The 16386-nt window shown below is 50.0% G+C and overlaps 2 protein-coding genes across 2 annotated transcripts; both read right to left on the bottom strand.

Annotated features, from left to right (window-relative positions):
- Positions 1 to 7154: 7154 nt before the first annotated feature.
- Positions 7155 to 8528, bottom strand: LOC121171170 (E3 ubiquitin-protein ligase TRIM41-like). Its single transcript, XM_041002718.1, has 2 exons — positions 8118 to 8528; positions 7155 to 8066 (listed from the first exon to the last, which is right to left on the bottom strand). Exons 1-2 carry the CDS (start codon positions 8526 to 8528, stop codon positions 7155 to 7157), a joined length of 1323 nt encoding a protein of 440 aa, XP_040858652.1.
- Positions 8529 to 8965: 437 nt separating this feature from the next.
- LOC121171167 (E3 ubiquitin-protein ligase TRIM41-like) lies at positions 8966 to 16149 on the bottom strand. The gene is made up of 3 exons (XM_041002702.1): positions 15606 to 16149; positions 14710 to 15428; positions 8966 to 9061 (listed from the first exon to the last, which is right to left on the bottom strand). The coding sequence occupies exons 1-3, from the start codon at positions 16147 to 16149 to the stop codon at positions 8966 to 8968; spliced, it is 1359 nt and encodes a 452-aa protein (XP_040858636.1).
- Positions 16150 to 16386: the final 237 nt, after the last annotated feature.

Here is a 16386-nt window from a genome sequence, read left to right as displayed (position 1 = left end):
CCAGTACATTCACAGAGTTATTGAGCCCCATTGTGTCGAGCTCACAAGTCCCACCCTGAGTGGCCCTATTGCCTTGGTCTGGGATGGGGGCCCCGTGGCTGAGACACTGGGCAGATGGCATCACGGCTGGCCAAGCATGTCAGAGCGAGAGTCCATTCGGGAGAGCCAGGGATCCAGAGTGGACAAGAATTTGCTGTTGATGACACTGTATGACAACTATCCTCACAGAAATTAACTGGGGGCCTTCACGGACTGTCCTCATGCCTTCGAGTGCACGAGGTAGGCAGCCTGTTCCTACCCCACTTATGGAGTTCCCCCAGTTCCTATGTTGTCCACAGCGTCAAGTGGAGTTCCTGTACACGGACCCTTGGTAGGGTAAACCTCAGTCTGTCCAGGGCTGTTGGCTGTCAGAGGCTCTGCTGTTTGTCCAGATCTCAGAGAAATTGCATGGATTCTTGGGTGAGTAGAACCGTAGTTGTCAGGTGGCTAGGCTCTGAGGCTGCGTGATTGGAGCCTGGAATGGATATTGCACCAGCCAGCAGGCCTCTGTGCGTGCCTGGACAGATGAGTTGGCTTCCCTTACAAGCCTCAGCTCGACAGTGGGATCCAGGACGACGGTGCCTCCCAGCCAAGCTGTGCTTCTCTGTCCTTCCAAGAGCATCAGGGTCTTTATTTCTCAGGTCTCACAGTGGCTGCATTACTCAGTCCTCCACCCACTCAGCATAGGCTGTCTGCATCTATGCAACATCTATGTATCTGTTGGTGTGTCTCTCCATCCATCTTCTCTACCCATCCATCTTATGCACCTGTCATCTGTCTTATCTAGTTACTTGTCTGTTTTTGTCTCTCTCCCATGCATGTGTGCCTCCATGTTTCTGCCCATCAAGGAGAGAGACTTGGCCTTGCCGACTATCAGCACTCAATATTGGTGAGGCTGTGTGCAGAGACTGGGCTGTGTGTGTAGTGGTGGGACAGTGTGGAGATTCAGGACTGTGTTTACAGATAGGGGCTGTGTGCAGACTGGGGCTGTGAGCTCAAGTGGGGGCTGTGATCCCAGGTGGGGGCTGTGTGCAGACTGGGGCTGTGATCCCAGGTGGGGGCTGTGTGCAGACTGGGGCTCTGTGGAGTTAGGAGGCCACGTGCCTACGTATTGGATGTGAAATTATATAGTTGGTGGACGGGTGGGCTTTGGCCGTGAGGTTATGACACCCAACTTGGAACCCCAGTACCTCATGTCAGAGTGTCCAGCCTTGAAGGAAGAACCCCTGGAATGTCCTAATGAGCCTTCTTTACCACAAAAAGCCCTGGGTGATCACTTTGTTGTTTTGAATTTGAGCACGTGACACCCTGTCTCCTGCTGAACACAAGGTCCAAGTCAAAATGCTGTTGACCCCTCAGCCCCTCTCGATGTTCCTAACTGAAGGAAGTGCAGGGGAAGTGGAGTGTATAGAACCATTTCATTGGCCGCAAGAAATGTTTGGAAATTGGGTACCCGGTTGGTTCCCAGCAAACACTTCATATGGGCCATTGTTCTTTTCCTTGTGAAGAGCTTTGTTGAGAGAAGCTTCTGTTTAGACAAGTGGAACATAATGAATGTTTTAATCACCTGGAGAGGGCAAATACTGATATCATTACAAGAACAAAGAAACAGAGAGCAAAAGCGCCCACATGAGGAACTGTGACTGCGGGAGCGAGCATGCTCCAGCCTGAAAATTGGATTCCATGTTATTTTTAACTTTTCAAACGTACGAGTGTAAAAGCAACAGATTGTGTAGGTAGGGTTCTAAGAATATGATACATTCCTTCCTCCCTCATTCATGATTCCTTCTTTTCTTCTTTTTGCAAGAAAAGAAAATTTTCTACACTGTTGTCACTACTCCCCTTCAGCTGCACACAGCCACAGTCTGCATGCAGGCCCCTGCGTGTGCACAGCCCTCCCTGTCCTCATCATTTGTGGACTGAATCAGTGAATGAAATCATCTCTGTCTTTCCATTTCAAATAAAAGCCAAGAAAAAGTGTACAAGAGTTGTTAGAGCATGCCTATTAGAGAGAGAAGGAAGGACATACAGACAGAAAAAGGAAGGCAGGAAGAAATAGAGTGAGGAAAAAGGAAGGAAGGGAGGGAGGAAAAATAAAAAAAAAACCAGGCTGAGATTTGCATTCTTTTTGCACCCAGGACAAACTTGCTCTTCTCATTCTGCTTCCCATGCCGTCTGTGGAGCAGTCCCTGCTCTTGAGGCCACGGCAGGGTTGCCATGGAAGTCGCTGTTGCAGGAATTTCTCCTGCCTTGTAATTCAGGGAGCGACCCCCACTCCCGTGACTGGGGCCCCCACAACCTGAGCTACCCAGAGTGGAGCTGGCTGCCATCAGCTGTCTCATTCGGGAGACCGCTCCTCCCTCAGTGACCCGGTGGTCACCTCATGGGGGGGCTCCATAATCCTATTGTATGTTTATTGAAAATACGATATACAGGAAGAGGCAGAGAGAGTCTGTGGGTTCTCTCCCCAAGTGGCCACAACAGCTGAGCTGAGCTCAGTAGAACTGAAGGCAGGAGCCAGGAGCTCGTCCAGGTCTCCCACCCAGTCACAGGGTCCCAAGGCTTTGGGCCGTCCTCCACTGCTTTCCCAGGCCACAGGCAGGGAGCTGGGTGGGAAGTGGAGCAGCCAGGACACGAACCTGCGTCCTTCGGGGTTTTGGCGCCTGTAGGTTGAGGCTTTAGCCACTGAGCCAGAGCGCCCGCCTTCGTACCTCAGAGTGACAGCTGGGCCAGCCAGCCAGGATCAGCCAGAGGCGGGGATCTCAGCCCAGACTGGCACCTCGCTCAGCCATTCAGGGTCCGCCGTAGGGCTATGCGAGGGCGGCTTCTCTACTCAGACTGGCACCTGGCTCATCCAATCAGTGTCCGCCAGGGGCGGGAGAAGGCGGTGTCTATAGGCAGACTGGCATGTCGCTCATCCACTCAGAGTTGCTCAAAGGCGGAGACGAGGGCTGGGTCCACAACGCAGATTGGCACGTTCTTCATCCATTTAGAGTCAGGCACGGCGGGCACGAGGGCGGGACTCTCAGTACAGACCGTCACCCAGTCTGTCACCAACAGGTGGATGGAACGAGAGGGTTCTCAACGGAGACTGGCACTTCTTTCATCCAGCCAGGGTCAGACGCGGAGAGTGCGGGCCAGGGGAGGGGCCCGGCTTCTCCGGACGGAGTGGCATCCGGGTCCCCCAATCAGAGCGAGGCAGGGCGAGCTAGAGGGCGTGTCTCTCCAAGCAAACTGGCAGCTTCTTCATCCTTTCAAAAGCAGCGAGGGGCGGCAGCCTCTACCTAGACTGGCACCTCGCTGGCCCTATCAGAGGCACTGGCGGGCGGCCGGGCAGGCGAGGTCCTCAGCGCAGACTGGCACCTGGCTCATCCAGTCAGGGAGAGCCAGGGGCTGTCTGGGCACATGTGGGCGGGGCCTAGGAAACACCTGGGGACTGGGCGTTTCTCTCTGGTGGTTTTTGTTCCCCGAGGTGTGTCATGACCCCGGTGCTGTGGCTACAGCCCAGGAGGAAACTCCATGGGCAGGTGCTCTACACCGAGAGAAACTGGCCTTAAAGTGAGTGCGCACCATGGCGCGGGATGAGTACACACACACCCGACGTGACACCCCCCAAACCCACGTGGCTGTCAGACGCCATAGCTCCTGGCCAGCACCAGCAGCTGGGCGCACTTGTCCTCTGTTTTCGGGCCAGGATATCCGGGGCGGCCTCCACGAGAGGATCCCTAAATAAAACCCCCAATGTGTCGGGCCCCTCTCCCTCTCTGCTGCATGTGCAAACGGATGCTCAACGCATTTGCTACACTTCCCTTCAAAAACTGGGCTGCAGACTAGCCAACATCACTCATTTCAGCAGCCACCAACCCTTCTGGCAGCAGCTTCAAATCAGCACCAGGTGGCGCCTTGGGCGAAGCCTTGGCCTGCGGGAGAGCCTGCCTGTGGGCGCTGGCTCTTCCATCCCACCCAGCTCCCTGTTGTGGCCTGGGACAGCAGTAGAGGATGGCCTGAAATGTAAGGACCCTGCAGCCGCGTGTGAGACCAGGAAGAAACCCCTGGCTGCCGGCTTCAGATGACCAGGCTCTGGCTCTTGCTGTCCCTTGGGGAGTGAAGCAGTAGATGGGAGATCTCTGTCTCTGCCCCCCCTCTCTCCTCCCTCTCTCTGTCTCCGCTTATGAGTAAAGAATATTTAACATGATGATATTTCTATCATCGGGCACATTTAGCCATCATTTTCTTTTTGAAAGATACTGCATTAGCATTTATTTTGATGTTTGACTTTTTTTAAAGGTTGGCTTACTTGGATAGTCAGAACAAAGGCGAGAGAGAGACCCAAAGAGAAAGAGAGCTTCCCTCTGCTGGCTTGCTCCCCACCTGATCACAACAGGCGGGTTGGGCTTGGCCCAAGCCAGTAGCTAGGAGCTTCTTTTGGGTCTTCTATGTGGCTGCAGGGGCCCAAGGACTTGGCTCATCTTCGGCTGCTTTCCCAGGCCATGAGCAGGCAGCGGGATGGGAAATGGAACAGCCTGCCTCTACCAGCATGTGATAGGAAGCCTGTGTCACCAGCCAGGCATAGTTTGACCGGTCACACGGCATACCTAAGGACAGATATTGACTGCCCAGCCCCTACTGCTGCCCTGGAGCAGGCACACGCAGGTTGGCCTGCACTCACATGCCCCTGCAAACAAACCTTTACAGGAGCCAACCCACCCCTCCTTCAGGAATGGGAAGCGCTCACGCTGTCTGTACCGCATCCAGGATGTCTCCCACAGTGACCTCACACCCAGGACATAGAGAGACACACTCTCTGGCCACAGGCCTGGAGCTTCCTGCTGGTGGACACGGATCACGTGAGGTTCTGGGAGGGTTGCCATAGCCATCCTCCAGGAACCAGCAATAGCACGGCCAGATTGTGGGTCCCTCACCTACATGGGCTGCTGTTAGTCAAGCTGGAATGTTGGATTATAGGCTGGTGGTGTCGAGGCAGAGCATGTCCCCATGTCCCCGCTGAGAGATGGGCAGATGAGGACGCCTTCCATATAGAGTGTCATCTGTGAGATCTGAACATTTGAGCTTGCTGTGGTGATGGGTTTAAACAGAGGAGCACACAGGCTTGTACAAACGGGATTTCTGATCATTTTCCTTGTCTTAGACCTGAAGCAAAGGATCATGAATCTAAAATTTACAAATTAATCAAACTTTTTATGTAGTTGTAGCTGACTGAATGTGTGTGATCTCTGTATTTTCACCTTTCAAGCAGGTATAAACCTTGCAAAATTAAGAAAAGAGAAAAAGTGTCTCGAAACAATTAAGCTTCAAATTTAAGGACAGAAATATTGGATATTGTACTTTAGGCAAGATGAAGAGAAAATGAGGAAAAACACAGAGCAGCAGTATAAATTTTAGGAACTCAATAGAAAACAGAAACTAAGCCAGAAGTTTCTTTGAAAACACTAGCCAAATTCAGAAACTTTCAGCAGAACCATGCAAGACAAAACAAAACAGAGCGAACATAAAGAACAAACATCTGTAAAACTGGAGCATACAGCAGTACCGATTCTTCAGATGACAATTACATAAAACGGAACATAAAGGGAAGTTACTCAAAATTTGTATTTTAGGGCCCAGTAAGGCAGTCTAGTGGTTGAAGTCTTCAACTTGCTTGCACTAGGATCCCGCATTGGCACTGGTTTGTATCCCGGTGGCCCCACTTCCCATCCAGCTCCCTGCCTGTGGCCTGGGAAAGCAGTCAAGGATGACCTGAGGACTTGGGATCCTGCACCACCATGGGAGCCCCCGAGGAAGCTCCTGGCTCCAGATTGGCTCAGCTCTGGCCTTTGCAGCCACTTGGGGGAGTGAACCGGCAGACAGAAGATCTTTCTCTCTGTGTTTCCTTTTCTCTGTATATCTGCTGCAGGATGGGAAGCAGGGCTGCTGTGATACAAATCGATGCCGATACAAGATCCTGGTGCTCGCAAGGTGAGGACTCTAGCCAGTAGGCTACCTTGCCCGACCCAGACAATTCTTTTCTAAAAACTGTATTGTAAATAAAATTGGAAACTTTATCAGTAACACAAAGAGATACATAACATTTATCCTTTTTATCTATAAAAAGGATTAAATTCACTAAAAGAATGAAAGCAGAGTGAAAAGCCAAAAAAGGTTAAAGAAAAAACCTGTTCTCCAGGAAATCCAAGGCACTCCTGGCTTCACTGTGAAATTGTAGTAATCATTGATGGTAGAGATGGTGTCAGGTCTCTAAAACTCTTCGAGGCAGCTGAAGAGCACACTGTCCAGAGAAATTTTCACCACCAGGATTATCTGCTACCAAAACCCGCTAAAATGGTTTTGGAAATATCGTTAGTGACCACCGTGACGCACCAACAGACACAAAATCTGTCAACGAGGTTGGCTGGCATTGTGACACAGTGGGTGAAGCCCTCAACTACGATGCTGGCATCCCATGGTGAGTGCCAGTAGGTCTAGGCTGTACTGCTTCTCATCCTGGCCCCTGCTATCGCACCGGGAGAGACATGGGAAATGGCTGAATTGCTTGGACCCCTGCCAGCGATGTGGGAGACCAGGCTAGAACTCCTGGCTCCTGCTTCTGCCTGGCCCTGCCCGGGCCATTGTAGCCATTTGAAGTGTGCAGCAGTGGATGGAAAATTTTTCTGTCTTTCCCCACCTCTTTTTGTGCCTTCCAAATAAATAAATGGTAAAAGTTGTGTAGAGAAATCTCACTTTCAAACTTTAAAATGCACATTTTAAATCAGTCAAATCAGATATACCTCACGGCATGAAAATAAATGCTCCCATGTTTTTATTTATTTAGTAAAAGAACATGAGCCAAGCTAAGGATGAAAAACACGTAACTCTTTTAACATACTAGCAACGATCAATGGAAAATTGAAATTGAAACAATATCTGTTACTACAGCATAACGACCTCATGAGCAGGAGGTGCTAGGTCTGAGTCCTGGGGGCAGAGGGTCTAGCGGGACTCAGGGCATCTGGGCCGGGTCCTTGGGCCCACCTGCGTGGCGGGTGCAGCTGCACTAAAAATATTTGGCAACGAGTATGCAGCAGTGGGCTGAGGGTTGAGAAACACTTGTGTGATAGTTAGTAACCTTCTGCGTGTCCATCGGGTGGGTCATGGCAAGCAGAAGACGGCACTGAGGCTGCACGAGACGTGCCAGGGTCAGATGTCTCATTCATGCCTGCATCCTCACAGAAGTTCAGACTCATTTTCCTCACGACGGCGTCTTTCATGAAGTCATCACCTTTGGGATTGCTCAGGTCGGGGGAGCTGACGTGGGGGAGCTGCCGCTGTATTTCTTCACACTTTCCCAGAGTCTCCCGAAGCAGCCGCAGGTTGCCCCGCTGGCTCCGCTCCTGGGCCTCAGCCAGCAGGCAGCTCAGCTTGGTGGTCAGCTCTGACAGGCGCTCGGCTTCCACCTGTGCCTGCCCTATCTTACATCTGTATTGGTCTTTCATGTGTCTCTCCAGGTCTTTCTGCTCTTGGTACAAATAGTAAGTCAGCTGCCCAAACTCTGAGGACACATGTGCCACCTGTGCATTCATCTGGCTCATACCCTCCATCAAGCGACTCTCCTCCCTGGCCTTGAGGTTCTGCACAGCCTCCAGGTGCCTCCTAAGGGGTTCCAGCTGCTCCTGCAATTGGGCCTTGTATGCCTGCACCACCTGCCCCAGTGGCACCACACTGTGCTTTCTGTGGCCCCGGGATGCGCGGCACACCACACAGATGGCCTCTTCATCTACGGTGCAGAAGAGCTTCAGGGCTTCCTGGTGCTTAGGACACATGTTCTCATTTACAGGCCCCCCATGCTCAGAGGTTGGCTGCATCTGCCGAATCACCTGCACCATGTTGGCGAGCTCCACGTTGGGGCGGAAGCCTGACTGACAAAATCCCTTTCGGCACTGAGGGCAGGTGAACAGCCTCCAAGGCACTTCAGGGGGAAGCACAGGGTTAACAGGCTGCAGTTCCTCTTCCTCATGCTCTTCTAGAACATTCTCTTCATCCTCGCCCATAAGCTCTTCCTGTGTATCTGCCACGTCCAGGACTTCCTCTTCCCTGTCCTGCTCCTCCTCCTCCTGCTCTTCCTCCTCCCTGTCCTGCTCCTCCTCTTCCTCCTCCTCTTCTTCCTCCTCCCCTTCCTCCTCCTCCCACATGTAATCTGTGTTGTCCCAGCTGGAATCTGGGATCTCACCGGCCTCCTCCAAGTCACCCTCAAATTGTTCCCCTAAATTGGAGGCGTCCGACCCTTCAATGCTTTCCACAGCCTCCTCCTCAGCCAATCCGATCGCATTCCACTCTTCCTGCTTCCTACTCCACAACTGAGTTATACATTCTCGGCAGAAGTTGTGCCCACAGCGGATGGACACAGGGTCTGTGAAGTAATCGAGGCAGATGGAGCACACAGCCTCCTCTTGAAGTGTCTGCACTGGGGTGCGCTTCGTGGCAGGGGCATCCATGTCACTGTCCTGTAGTCTGGGAAGACATACAGTGCTAGGGTCAGAGGGGTGCATCTTCCCTTTCAGAAGCCCTGGCATTCTGCCCCCTCCCCGCTTTCCTCACTGGAATGAAACTGCTGTGGGTCACCACCCAGGGCCTCAGGAAGCATGGAGACAAAATTCTCCCTGATGCTCTCCTGGTCGTCTCACCAATCCCCGCCCCTTGGCTTCCAGGCTCCCTGCAACACTTCCGCTGTGTGAGCACAGGTTCCTGCAAGACTTCCCATATGAGAGCACAGGCTCCTGCAAGACTTCCCATGTGAGAGCACTAGCCTCGTTCCCGACTTCCCTCCTTTGGAATGGTTTCGCACCCTCTCTATCACACACACACACCTGTGCCCTGTGTCTCAGGGAGTCAGAGAACTGGGAGACAGCAAAATGTCAGTTCTAGGCCACACTCAGGAACAGAGCGGGAAGGCTAGGATGGTGGAGGCCCACGCCTCTATGGTACTGAAGAGCCAGGAGAGCTGGTAGAAAAACAGCACGTCCCCGGACTGGGGAGGAACCTCGGTGGCTGTTGGTTGTTGGTGTTACAACTTCACCAGCCAGACTTCATCCTGCTGGCTAGCCATTGATGATGACAACAGGGACTGCCCATGGCTGGAAGCTGGCCGCTTGGACCTGGAATTATTGGAAAGGTCAATCTACAGAGAGAAGAGACACAGAGAAAGAACTTCTGTCAGCTGGTTAGAGCCTATGCAGACCCAGAACCCTTTCCCTGGTGTCCCAGGCAGTGCAGGATCCCAACGCTTTGGACCATCCTCTGCTGCTTTCCCAGGCCACAAGCAGGGCGCTGGATGGGAAGTGGAGCAGCTGAGACATAACTGGCATCCATGTGGGATCTGGGCGATGGCAAGGCGAGGATTTAGCCAGTGACCCATTGCTCAGGACCCTGTTAAAACCATTTCTGAGCAGAGTGTGTCAGAACCTAAGCCCTGGGCAGCTCAGATGCAGACAAAAGCTTAGAGATGCGTGCAGATTGAGTTCAAGGTTACAGTTTCATGAGGGTCTTGATATATGTGGTTTTCCTTTGGACTGTGCTGTGGGAGTATCTTAAGTGACCCAATAGAAAATATGCCTTCTTCATAATAACATTTTCATATTACCGACCTGATCATGCACACTCTTAGAAACAACATACTTCGCTTGCAATGCTGTGTGTGTTGTCTTCAATCCTGCAGGTAGGGAATACTGTGTGTTAATTATAACTTAGCCAAAAATCTGTCCAGAGGACTGTGGCTGGTTTTCATCTTTCACATTTTTTTTGTCCTCAAGAAAGTCAGAATTACATTTTTCCTAAGAGATGAACTTGTTGTGTATTCTTTTAGCAATAGACTCACAAAAAAACGACAAATCCTGGTGAGGACAGGGTGAAAAAAGAATTCTGATACTCTTCAAGGGAATGTAAATTGGCCACTAGGAGAACAATATGGGCATTCATCCCTAACCTGAAAAGAAATCTATCTTACAACCAACCCGGTTTTCCCATTTCTAGGTATATGTCCCTGGGAAATTAAATCAGCATATCAAAGAGATAGGCGTGTTCCTCACTTCATTGTATCATGATACTCAACAGCTAAGAAATGAAGTAAAATTAGTTGTCAATAAATGAAAGGGTGGGGCCAAGCGGCGTGGCCTATTTGCTGGGGTCCTCGCCTTGAACGCGCTGGGATCCCATATGGATGCTGGTTCTAATCCCGGTAGCTCCACTTCCCATCCCGGCTCCCTGCTTGTGGCCTGGGAAAGCAGTCCAGCACGGCCCAAAGCTTTCGGTCCCTGCACGTGTGTGGGATACCTGGAAGAAGTTCCTTTGGATCGGCATAGCATCTGCCGTTGCGCTCACTTGGGGAGTGAATCATCGGATGGAAGATCTTCCTCTCTGTCTCTCCTCCTCTCTGTAGATCTGACTTTCCAATTAAAAAAAAAAAAAAACACTGAATACTCAAACATCCACAACTTCTAAAAAAAAAATGAATGGGTGGAGAAAGAAAACTTAATATGTACACAATGGGATGTTATTCTGCCTAAACAATTAAATGCCAACGCTCACAGCAAAATGGATAGAACTGAGGACATTGGGTTATGTTGCATCAGCCAAACACAGTCAAGGAGCAGTCACTGTGCTCCTTTGCAGCATCCTTCGCTTATTCCTCTATGTTTTCATGAACTGTAACCAGTTCTTTTTCACAAGTAGAAGCTAAACAACTGTTTATATAAACATGCACTAGTGATGACCACAGCTTGGGAAGAATAGAGCTATAAGTCACACCCATTTTGACTCTCAAGAGTGCCAGGAGGTTTTGGAACCTAGCCCAGTCTGGTCATCCTGCAGACCCACCCACATGCATGCCTTGCCCAGACCCGCCCACTCATAGCCCCACCTCTCCCACTCACCAGTGAGAGCTGCATCCGAGTAAGGGAGTCTCCAGAGTCTTTTCCAAGCCTCAGGTCTTGCGCAAGCTGATGGATGCTTTGAGTCACCTGACACAGCCCGCCTACAGTTTCAGCTGCTTCTGGTGCGTGTAGTAGCGTAGACTAGCTATGCCTGGCCTGCACACTGTCCTGAATGTCGTGCCCTCAGGGGAACCTGTGGCCTAGTAGGGAAGCTCCCCCATGTTCCCCTACAGGGGCTGCTCCCTGCTCTGGAACCCAACTAATGACAACACTGGCTCAGCACGAACACTAATGGCCTGACTGAAGGAAACAGACACATTGCAACCAGAGGAAGAGACGAGGATGGTAGACTACTTCTCAGCATTGACGCCAGCCAGGATTCTTTATTCAGTCCCAGCATGTTCCAAAAAACTATGTCATTGCGGGGATTTAGAGGCTGCCGGACAAATTCTACCAGTCACTGGCTGAAGAAATGATGCCACTTCTCTAAAATTCTCAAGAAAATCGGAGATCATACTGTTCAGCACAGTTTAGACTGCCAGCATTACCTGACACCAAAACCCAGATGAAGCTCCTGACGTGGCAAGGCACATGAGTGAACCAGCTGATGGAAGTTCTCTGTCTCTTCCCTTTAATCCCAACTGATTTCAAATTAAATAAAGAAGTTTCTCTTCAAACTTGGTAGGTGTGTGTTGATTTCACTAGTAAGGTATTGAGACAATTCACTCAGAAAATATATTTTATTGTAAGAACAGTTTTGAAACAGTGGTACACGAGCATGAAAATGAATGAACCACCAACATTATTCTACAACATGTATAGGAATTAAATCATAATGCACCATGTTATAAAACTTTTCCACATTATAAAGCTTTTGTAATAAATTGTCAAATTCTATGACATAGGTTTACAAAGATTTCTTAGGATACAAAAATCAGAAACTTACAACTTGGACCACTCATCAATTAAGTTTACTACACGAAAAAGTGCCCCTCTGTAAAATATACTTCAAAGCTGAAGAGCAGAGTGCATAATGTAAGAAAACTTTGGAAAATCTTATCTGGAAACGTCACACCAAATATCCGGAATGTAAACAACTGTGCTTTGACGTTGCATGAGTTAGGAAACTTTTCAAAAACATTTCTATTTATGGTATGATTCAGTCTTCTTACTCCTATAGAGTTCTAGAGACTTTCAAGAGAAATTTACGCACTCATCAAAACTCCTATTCAAATGTTTACAGACACTTCCTTTGTAACAGGCAAACGTGGAAATCACCCAGTTGTTGAACAACTGCTAAAGGACAAAGTGAAATTCATGTGAAACAATGCCGCTCAGTGTATGCATTCAGTGATGCGTATTGCAGCTCAAATGGACCCAAAATGGGGTAGGCTAAATGAAAGAAGTCAAATCTAAAAGACCAAACACTGAGCATCCTAACGTGTAGGGTATTCCACCAACAGAAAATTACAGACAGAACATGTGTTAGTGGTTCCCAAGGATTGGGAGTGAGGAAAGAGGAATTGTAAAATGGCCAGGGAAAATGATCAAATCCCTCTATATTTTATTGTGCTCAGTGGTTACATCTGTCCTGATTGATCCAAGTGTACACTTACAGAGCAAGTGCCCATATGGAATGGCAGCCTTACAAGAAGGTGGATTAACCCACGGCACTGCAATGAGACACCCTAGTTCTTGCTGTATTTTATACTATTTCATCTTTGTGAACAAATTTTTAAAGAGTTAATTTCAAATGCAGATTTTACAGAGAGGAAGGAGACAGAAAATGTGCCCTTCCATCACCTGCTTCACTCCCCAAATGGGAGCAATGGCAAAAGCTGAGATGATCCAAAGCTGGGAACCAGGAAATTTTTCCCTGTCTCCCACATTGGCAGAGGGACCCAAGGACTAGAGCCATTCTCTGCTGCCTTTCTAGGCCATGAGCAGGAGCTGGATCAGAAGTGGAGCTGCTGAGGTAAGAACGGCAGCCATGTCACTGGCTTGTTACAAGATCGTGCTGGACACCTACAAACAGCTCTAAAAAGTGGTAGAAAATTGTGTTTAGAACTGAGTTTTTCTAAGCCCCTTTGCAGAGCACTTTAGTGTGTAGTGCTGTGCTTGTTCACTAGGTTGAAAGAGGAGGCAGGGAGGACATTGGAAAAGCTGTATAGTGAGTGTGGTGCTGTATATTTCTGCACACTCACTACCTTATGTTGTATGTATTTCTTTTTCAGGGACAGGGTCCAACAAACCACAGGAACTAAAAAGCAGCAATAGAGCTGTAAATTAGGAAAAGCAATCAGCCTGAACAGGTGGGTAAAAAGAGCAAGGCAGTGGGTACATCCAGAGGGGCAGGTTGGGATGAGCTTTCTTCCCAGGTACAACTCATACAAAAAGGAAGGAGGAGAACAGAACTTGCCGTGTTGTACAATGTTATTTGGTTTCAGTGATATCGACCATTCCAGATGTGCCACTGAAGTGAAGTTCTGGTTGTCTATGGCAGTAGAAACTGTGGATGGAAGGAAAGCCTAGAATCTTTTCAGCTTCCCAAGGAAAGAAGGGAATTCCTTAGCCAGTTCTACCCTTTTGCACAGCCTGCCTCCTCTAAACAGCCTCCAAGTCCTTTAGCACCAAAAAGCAGAGCTGGAACAGGAATAACACAGGTGTTGCTCAAACTTTCCAGCCTCAGGACTGATACGGGCTTTAAAACACAGTGGGAGAAAAGGAAGCTAAGGAACAAAATCACAAACTCCCCTACTTTCCTACTGAGGCCTGAGCTGGCCTAGACAGGGAAAACCAGAGAGATGATCTCATTCACAGGCACGTATGTTGATGTTGGGCAGACACAGCAGCTGAGAAGGCTGAACCGGAGGTCAGGAGGTTAATTTATGGTGCTAGAAAGAAGCATGGACCTGGAGTGCGGGGGAGCCAAAAGAAGGCACCAACAATAAACCAGTTGGAGTGGAGCATGCGATGAGAATCTAAACGCATGGGTCATCCTCCCCGACCCCTACAGCAACAATGACGACTGCAGAGCCCCTGCAGATGGCAGACTGATCAAGGGCAGAGCTTAGTGGAGGTGACTTTGCAGAGCACCTAATGAAAGAACAGACATCGCTGCCTAGGAAAGCAAGGCACAGCGGTGTACAGGCAGGTGAGTCTCCATGCCGTAGAAGCCTAGACGCACATGCACAAAGTCCAGACACATGCCAAAGTGCCGGGATATATGACTTGGATATAGCAATGTCTGATGTGTTAATCTCTATACACTGGTGCAAATACACCACACTAGCTGCTGTAGCAGGGATGCCGTGAAGGTGAAGTCCTCAGCTTCCATCACCAAGTGAGGAGAGGATACCACCAGTACCCACCGATGTCCTCTCACAGTCCACCTTGCCCTTATGATGGGTTCATTCATGACGAACACTTGCACTTTGACCTCCAAAATAGTAGTAGCCACACAAAAAAGTCCTAGCCCCACCCCTGCCGTACACAGCAGTGGGCTGAGGGCTGAAAAAAGCTTGTGTGGTGATCAGTAACCTCCTGTGGTCTGTCCATCGGGTGGGTTGTGGCAATTATCAGACATCATTGGGGCCTGGGGAGCTGTGCCAAGATCTGGTGTCTGGTTCCTCCCTGCAACCTCTGAGAACATTAGGCTCATTTTTCTCACAATGGCATCTGTAATGCAGCCATCACCAGCAGGATTGCTCTGGACAGGGAAGCTGAAATGTGGGAGCTGTTCCCATACCTCTCTACACTTCCTGAGAGTCTCCTGAAGCAGCTGTAGGCTATCCTGCTGGCTCCGCTCCTGGACTTCAGCCAGCAGGCAGCTCAGCTTGGTGGTCAGCTCTGACAGGCGCTCGGCTTCCACCTGTGCCTGCCCTATCTCCAATTCAGCTTGCACTTGGGATAAACAGCCAGACAGCTGCCCAAACTCTGAGGACACATGTGCCACCTGTGCATTCATCTGGCTCATACCCTCCATCAAACGACTCTCCTCCCTGGCCTTGAGGTTCTGCACAGCCTCCAGGTGCCTCCTAAGGGGTTCCAGCTGCTCCTGCAATTGGGCCTTGTATGCCTGCACCACCTGCTCCAGTGGCACCACACTGTGCTTTCTGTGGCCCCGGGATGCGCGGCACACCACACAGATGGCCTCTTCATCTACGGTGCAGAAGAGCTTCAGGGCTTCCTGGTGCTTAGGACACATGTTCTCATTTACAGGCCCCCCATGCTCAGAGGTTGGCTGCATCTGCCGAATCACCTGCACCATGTTGGCGAGCTCCACATTGGGGCGGAAGCCTGACTGACAAAATCTCTTTCGGCACTGAGGGCAGGTGAACAGCCTCCAAGGCATTGAACAGGCAGGTACTGCGGGGCCAGGGGCCAGGTGCTCTTTCTGTTCTTCTTCCTCCTCCTCCTCTTCATCCTTCTGTTCTTCTTCCTCCCACAGGATTTTCTCCTCATTCACTTCCGTGGAGCCCTCCTGTATCTCTTCCAACTCCATATTTTCCTCCTCTTTCTCTTCCTCCCACAGGTCATCTATGCTATCCCTGATGGACTCGCTGTTGTAACTGGTCTCTTCAGATACATCCTCCAAGCCACTCTCAGATAACTCTTCCCGATTCCTGGTTTCCAATCCTGTACTGGACCCCTCAGGTTGTTCTTCATCTTCATCTTCCAACAGGTAATCTAAGCTGTCCCAGCTGGACTGGCTATTGACACTGTTGTGCTCAAAGTCCTCCAAGTCACTATCAAACACTTTTCCCTCACTTCTGGTATCCCACCAAGCACTGGCCCCCACGTGATCTCCGTCATCTTTTTCAACATCCGCCAATAAATCATCTATGCTGTCCCAAGTGGATGTGCCATAGGTACTGGTACCTTTAGCATTTTCCTCCAAACCACTCTCAGATAATTTTCTCTGATTCTGGGTTTCCAACCCTGCACTGGTCCCCACAACCTCTTCCCTGTCGTCGTCTTCTTCACCCTTTTCCTCCTCCTCTTGCTTGGTTTCTAGCTCATCCTTGTTCTCATCACTCACACCCCACACCTGAGTTATACACCCTCGGCAGAAGTTGTGCCCACAGTGGATGGTCACAGGGTCCTTGAAGTAGTCGAGACAGATGCTGCACACTGCCTCCTCTGGAAGGGTCTTCTCAGGCTTATCCCTCATCACAAGGGCATCCATCTTATTGTCTAGTCAGCCTGGGAAGACATGGAGGGGTACGGTCAAAGAAGTGGCTTCTCCCTTTCAGAAGCCCTGAGGACTGGCCTCACCCAAAGTTCTGTCTCTCCACATCTCTTCCAAAGCAAAGCCCCGGAACTGTCATCCTGAAAACTTACACATTCACAGACTGCCCAACGCCATGACGACAACTGTCTCTTACCAGGGTGAAACAGCTGAGTGACACTGCCTAGTACCTCA

The sequence above is a fragment of the Ochotona curzoniae genome, unplaced genomic scaffold (genome assembly GCF_017591425.1).
Source record: "Ochotona curzoniae isolate NIBS_2020 unplaced genomic scaffold, NIBS_Ocur_1.0 contig_1274, whole genome shotgun sequence".
Classification (NCBI taxonomy): Eukaryota; Metazoa; Chordata; class Mammalia; order Lagomorpha; family Ochotonidae; genus Ochotona; species Ochotona curzoniae.
The sequence above is the reverse complement of the archived record's forward strand: the minus strand, read 5'-3'. Positions and strand labels throughout refer to the sequence as shown.